Here is a 7,248-nt window from a genome sequence, read left to right on the forward strand (position 1 = left end):
CCAATTTTCCAGTACAAATATCTAAACATTCATAAATCAAGATGTACTTGTGATGCAAAATGACATAATGTCTTATTTTCTGGGAAATTCATCAAAATGAAGTGAGTTTATGGATAAAAATAAAATAAAAATGGAAAAAGTTGCTTAAAATTAGAAAAAAAAAGGAGAAAAAATATCTGCCAATGAGGTCAGGAAAAAAAACATAATTCAGAGAAAATAGGTTTATTTTTCTGACCCCACTGGCAGATATTTTTTCTAATTTTAAGCCTATACTCACTTCATTTTGATCAGTTTTTTAGATGTCATTATGTCATCTCAAGTAAATATGTCTTGATTTAAGAATATTTAGATATTTGTACTGGAAAAACAAAAAAATTCTGAGGAAGAACATCACGTTTTGCAGTGTAGTATCTGAAATAAAATAAAACAGCCGCCAATACAGTAGTGCATTCATATAATGCCGGAGGAAATGACGTACAGTCAACAATGACCAAATTGTTTGCGTAAAATGTGTGTAGACTTTCTAAATTTTAGAAAGAGCATGCCGGTCTATTTCTCTTGTTCTGCCTAATCTTTCGCTCACTTTCCGTCCTTCTCCAGCCCGACCGGGAGCTATGCATCCTCAGCCGAGCTTAGCCGCTGTAGTTCTCAACTGAGCGAAGAGTACGGCGAGCGAGAACTTTACGACGAGAACGACTCATACCACTCCTGCCACTCGTCTGTGTCCTACAGCAAGGGCTCGCCCGACTGGGACGAGACACAGGGAGCGTACAGCGACGAATGCGCCTACAGTAAAGACGGAGGAGAAGAAGGTGCTCTATATGAGGAAGAAGATGCTGACCTGTATCCAGAGGAGGTGGACATGTTCGAGGGCGAGGAGGACTTCAACTACGTCGATGAAGATTTGTATCCGGTGGATGGGGACCAAGAGCTTCCGTTCACCCCAACACCATCCAGCACCGCCCCAACGCTAGACGTCCCATCAACCACCAGACCTCCTCTGGAGAAACAGGCCTCGCTTCACCAACAGTCTCAAAACGCCAGCCAACCTCCAGTTCAACCGTCCAGTCAGACACAACCCAAACCCCCAAACCAACAAGTTCCCACCCCCCAAAAACAAGCACCACCCCAACAGCAGTCCTCAGGCCCGATCCCTTCGGTTCAGTCCTTCTTCGCTATGGCTAAGCCATTGACTGCCGTGTTTGGGTTGGGTGGATCTACTCCTTCACCACCAGCAACTCAATCCCAACCTCCAGCTCAACCCGTAACAACACAATCCCAGCCTCAGATGGCTCAACCTCCTGCTCCTGCCACCCAACAGATGCCTCCACCTACAACCAAATCCCTTGAGCTTCCCACTCCTGCCCCAACAACCAACTCCAAACCTCCTGCACCAGAACCTAAACCTCCAACCCCGACCGAGGAGAAACTGCCCACAGTAGAGCCACCAATGGAGGAGGAACCTCCACTTCAAGAAGACGACTTTCACATGGAAGAACCTCCAAATGAGGAAATAAAGATTGAGAGTCCACCTCCATCTCCTCCTTTTGAAGAGGAGGAACCGGTACCTGAACCTGAGAGGTGCCACAAATATCTCAATAACTCTTTGTTGTTCCAAGATGTTCACAAGCAAAATTTTACTGGTAATGGTGATTGAACAAGGTTCCAGGTCAGGCAGCTTGTTTCTCAGCCTGATAACTGATTAGTGTCCAAAACCACTTTACAACCAGCAAACCAGACTAACTTGGCCATCTAAAACGCACAAACCACATTTATTGGATGATTTAATTTATGTTTTTTGGATATTTCACCTGGTTTAGATGGTTGACCAGCGTGTCTTCCAGCCTGACCAGCTGATTAGTGTCAAAACCACTTTACAACCAGCAAACCAGACTAACTTGGCCAGTAAAACACACATTTATTGGATGATTTAATAGATGTTTTTGTATTTCTGACTTGGTTTAGATTGTCGACCAGCTTGTCTTTGGGCTTGACCAGCTGATAAGTGGCCAAAACCACTTTAAAACTAGAAAACCAGACTAACTTGGCCACCTAAAACACACAAACCACAATTATTAGATGATTTAAAAGCTGTTTTTAGGATATTTGACCTGGTTTAGATGGTCAACCAGCGTGTCTTCCAGCCTGACCAGCTGATTAGTGTCCAAAATCACTTTATAACCAGCAAACCAGTCTAACTTGGCCATTAAAACACACAAACCACATTTATTGGATGATTTAAAAGCTTGTTTTTAGGCTTTTTGACTTGGTTTAGATGGTCGACAAGCTTGTCTTTGGGCTTGACCAGCTGATAAGTGGCCAAAACCACTTTAAAACTAGAAAACCAGACTAACTTGGCCACCTAAAACACACAAACCACAATTATTAAATCATTTAAAAGCTGTTTTTAGGATATTTGGCCTGGTTTAGATGGTCAACCCGCGTGTCTTCCAGCCTGACCAGCTGATTAGTGTCCAAAACCACTTTAAAACCAGTAAACCTGACCAGCCTGGACAGAAAAAAAACAGCAAAACTGTATTTATTTGATGAATTAACGCTGTTTTTTATAGCATAGTTAGGCGAGGGAATTGTTAGACTAATTTTGCTGCATTATACATGCAAAAGTCTTGTTTGTCTGTGCAGTGAACTGGTGACGGAGGAGCCGAAGGAGCCGGTGGATCCGGCGGTCAGAGCTAAAGAGAACTGGTTACGACTCTTTGAGAAAGTCCGACAGCAGTTGCAGGAGGTGAGACTTACATTTCTGTAGCAAGTCTACACTATTACTGGACCTAGACAGAGTTTATTATGTTGATTTATGTCTTGATTTATGCACAGAAATTTAGATTGCTCTTGTTTCATAAAGGAGTGTGTAGGAAAGTACAAATCACAGCCACAAAATGCTTGAAATCAGAATGAATTCAAGAAATCAGAACTGACCCAGTTTACTTCTTGAATACATTCCTGGTGTTGTGAGCGTTTTCGTCCACGCTATTTCACCTGAAAAAAGATGCTTGTCACTTAAATCGAATCTCCACAAAACTCACATTCATTTTCTCAGTTTTATTCAGAAATGTGTCACGTTATGGAAGTAAAATGGGTTGCAAACACTGTTTTTATATTTTCATACACATTTTCTCGGTGCTTATAATGCGATGAAAAACCATGCTAATGCTAACGGCACTCTAACCGCTGTCATAATTATTTTGCAGTTTGCCACGTCCTCTTTGCTTCTTTTTTGTGTGCGTTATTCTGTTGACTCTTTATCCTTTTGTTGTCTGTTTGTATCCCGGCGTTTTGTCGTCTTTCCAGTCTCTTTTCATTGCTTTAGCGATTTGCATGTTCGCTCAGATGAGCCATGATTGGACGAGACTGTCAGGTGGGTCCGTTGTTAGTGGTGTGAACGTTCTGTGGTGGTTTTGTGTGAGTTTTTGACCTGTGTAAAATATCAGCTGAAATAGCCTTAGCCACTCATCAAAAATTACATTTCATGTTTTTTTATGTAATTGCAAACAGCACAAAATCACTGCATCCCAGCTAAAAGAACGTTTTGCTAATGTTCCCAGAATGTTATAATGAAACCTTATTTCTGAATGTTCTTTGAACGTTCAAAATGTCCAGTTTTTTAAAATGTTTTCAAAAAGGTTTTAAAAAAAAAACATTTTTATAATGCAAAAGTTATCTGAATGTTAAAAACGTCCAGTTTTTCAAATGTTTTAAAAACTTTTTTTTGTCTCGGTTTTTGTTATGTGAATGTTAACGTTAAAATGTCAATTTTTTTAAATCTTTTTTTTTTTGGTTATGCAAACATTAAAGGGATAGTTCACCCAAAAATGAAAATTACCCCAGGAAAATACCCCACCCTCAAGCCATCCTAGGTGTATAAGAGTTTCTTCTTTCAGACGAATTCAATAGGAGTTATATTAAAAATTACCCTGGCTCTTCCAAGCTTTATAATGGCAGTGAATGGGTGTTTTTGTTCAATAGTCCAAAAGAAGTCCAATAAAGTGCATCCATCTATCATAAAAAGCGTCCCACGCGGCTCCGGAGGTGAATAAAGGCCTCCTGAAGCGAATCAATGCGTTTTTGTAAGAAAATTATCCATATTTAAAACTTTATAAACCGTAATCTCTAGCTTCCGCTAACTGTCGCGCGCTCATTCTGGCGGATGACGTAGGCGTAGCGTAAGGTCCGGTGAGAAGTGACGAATGCGGAAGCACAGCAGAGAGAGCAAAACAAAACACTGGTCACAAATTATAAGTACAAAACGAGAATTTGTAAAAAAAAAATGTGGGAGGATTTCGATATAAGCCAAGAGGAGACTGGTTTTCCTTTGCTAAAGTAAGGAAACTTTGCTTCCTTTGCTCCTGTAAACAAACGTCGGTTCTCATGAGTCAGGAGGCTTTTATTCACCCCCCGGAGCCGCGTGGGACGCTTTTTATAATGGATGGATGCACTTTATTGGACTATTGAAAAATAACACCCATTCACTGTCATTATAAAGCTTGCAAGAGCCATCTGAAAGAAGAAAGTCATATACACCTAGGATGGCTTGAGGGTGAGTAAATTATGGGGTAATTTTCATTTTTGGGTGAACTATCCCTTTAAGGCAACATTCCATTGTAGAATTTTGCAAACATTATGGGAATATTTCCGAAAAAAAAAAAAATCCGTTCCATCAACGATGTATAAATAAAGTTTTTGTGCTAACGTTTTGAAAACATTATTAAAGACGAGATCACTACACGAAAGTTTATAACATGTTTATATATGTTTATAGTTTATATATGATTTGGGAGAGTTTTTGTTGTCCACTTTAGTTTAGTGACATAATTAAGTCAACAAAACGAGTGATTCACAATTCGGTGCCTTCAGAAAGAAAAATCAACTTGTGTTTGTTCACAAATAGTAGATTATTGCACTCAAAATAAATAATATTTTAATGTAAAGAAATTGAGATGCTATAGCAATATAGCTGCTAAAATACTTTTATTGGCAGACTTTTATTTACGTTTTGAAATGAATGCCAGCTTAAGTTTTATTTTATAAGAAGGGTCTTCAGTGCGTTTAAACACTAATGTTCAACTAATATGATTTTGTTGATGGTCGAGGCTAATATCTAGAGAGGAGGGTGATTGGTATAGTTGGTTGTAAAATAGCTGAAACACATTGCTCATTTGTTAAATACTGTATTTAATGCCAGTTAAATACTTTATTGTTCATTGAATGATCTTTTACTGCTTTCCTTCTGATGTTATTTCATTGGCCTCATTGCTGAAGAGATTTTTTTTCAGTGTTTATTGCAGTGTTTTTTAGTGTGATGTACTGTTTTTTGTTGTTTTTATTCATTTTTAAGTTTTATTTTTATTTTCATATTTTGTGTTATTAATTTAGTTTTAGTTTAGTTTTATAATTTTAAGTGTTTAGTAATTTAAATGGTGTTTTGCCATTTTTATTTAGTTTTTTTTAAATGCCTATATAGTTTTTATTATTTTTTATTTCAGGTAGATTTAGTTATTTTAGTACTTGAAGTTAAACTAAACATATATATTGATTCATTTAATGTTTATTATATTTCAAATACAATAGTGGTTTCCCCTAGTGAAAAATAAATATACTAAAATGTATTTGAAATGCATTTATTTCATGCTAAGTATACTACAAATACATTTACATATTTCTGCATGTGATAAAAATACCCTGCAGTTGTACTTTTAGTGCTATACTTAAAGTCTGCTAAATTGGAACAACTAATTTTGTACCTAATGCACTTTAATTGTGCTGAAGTCCAACTAAAGATATACTGAAGTATATTTGATTGTGCTAAAGTGGAACTATTGCAAGTATGCATCAGGTACACTTTAAATATCTTGCATTTAAAGACCGATATTATAATAGATTTGAACTATACTTAGTATGAAATAAATGTATTAAATTACCTTTTTACTAGGGTCACTTTTAGTTAATGATTATAACCCTGGTTTGTTGTTGTAAAGCTTGTTGTGTTGCAGTGTCTGTGTTGAATACAGAAAATATTTAGACTCTGATCATTAGCTAATAAAATGTTTCTCTCTCTCTCAGGCACGAGGAGAGACAGACTCTCAGTCGCTGTGGTTTGGTAAAGGAGGGTAAGTCAAAGCTCATTTCCACCAGCTGTTTTTAGTGCAGTCAACAACATACAAAGACAAGGGCTGCAACTAATGATTATTTTGATAATCGATTAGTTAGCTGATTATTTTTTTTGAATAATCAGATAAAAAAAAAACTATTTTTTAATTGACAAAACACTATTCCACATTCCTTGTCCTTCAAACAAACGTGCCAACTGAACGCTACGAAAACATACTGTATGCTGAATATATCTCTGTGCTATACATGATGTGTAAAAGAGGGTAAGTCAAAGCTCATTTCCACCAGCTGTTTTTAGTGCAGTCAACAACATACAAAGACAAGGGCTGCAAAATGATTATTTTGATAATCGATTAGTTAGCTGATTATTTTTTCGAATAATCAGATAAAAAAAAAACTTTTTTTTAATTGACAAAACACTATTCCACATTCCTTGTCCTTCAAACAAACGTGCCAACTGAACGCTACGAAAACATACTGTATGCTGAATATATCTCTGTGCTATACATGATGTGTAAAAGAGTTATAAAGCACAGTTTAAACAGACAAATGGACAAAGGACAGTGGAAATAATAATGATGAAGATAGTAAAAAAAAACACAAACTGATAAGAGGAATGTTCTGCAGGAGCACACACATTCACTCTGAACACAGTCACCTGTTCCTGTCATTTCTTTATTCTGTAAATGTAAAAAACGTCTAACATTTATATTCAGTCACACTCTGTTATCCCTTTACAGTTGCTATCATAAAATACTTGAATTACATGTTGACTTTTAAACCTAATTTTAGCATCCAATAACAGATATATCAGCAAAAGTGGGCAGACGCGACTAATCAATAATGACATTTGTTGTCGATTTTCATTATCGATTATTATCTATTTTATCGATTAGTTGTTGCAGCCCTAACAAAGACAACAGTTAAGTGTACATGATGTTGATCTTATGTTCTTGTATACTCATATACTCAAGTGTTTATGGAGAATAACATAACACAGTTTTTAGGGATGCTCCGATCGTTTGGCCGGAGATCGATATTGGCCGATAATCACATTTTATGACTCGATCGGTACTCACTAACTTGGCCGATCTCACGAACCGATCGCAATTTGATGACGTC

The 7,248-nt window shown here is 37.0% G+C and overlaps 1 protein-coding gene across 1 annotated transcript in view; it reads left to right on the top strand.

Annotated features, from left to right (window-relative positions):
- Positions 1-7,248, top strand: part of LOC107724981 (protein unc-13 homolog A) — a 54,822-nt gene that overhangs the window by 2,959 nt on the left and 44,615 nt on the right. The window contains exons 2-4 of the mRNA XM_016534093.1: positions 601-1,581; positions 2,644-2,746; positions 6,079-6,125. Of these exons, the coding sequence (XP_016389579.1) occupies positions 601-1,581; positions 2,644-2,746; positions 6,079-6,125 (1,131 nt within the window). The remainder of the gene's footprint in view (positions 1-600; positions 1,582-2,643; positions 2,747-6,078; positions 6,126-7,248) is intronic.

Source organism: Sinocyclocheilus rhinocerous, unplaced genomic scaffold, assembly GCF_001515625.1.
Source record: "Sinocyclocheilus rhinocerous isolate Xijiao unplaced genomic scaffold, SAMN03320098_v1.1 scaffold2019, whole genome shotgun sequence".
Classification (NCBI taxonomy): Eukaryota; Metazoa; Chordata; class Actinopteri; order Cypriniformes; family Cyprinidae; genus Sinocyclocheilus; species Sinocyclocheilus rhinocerous.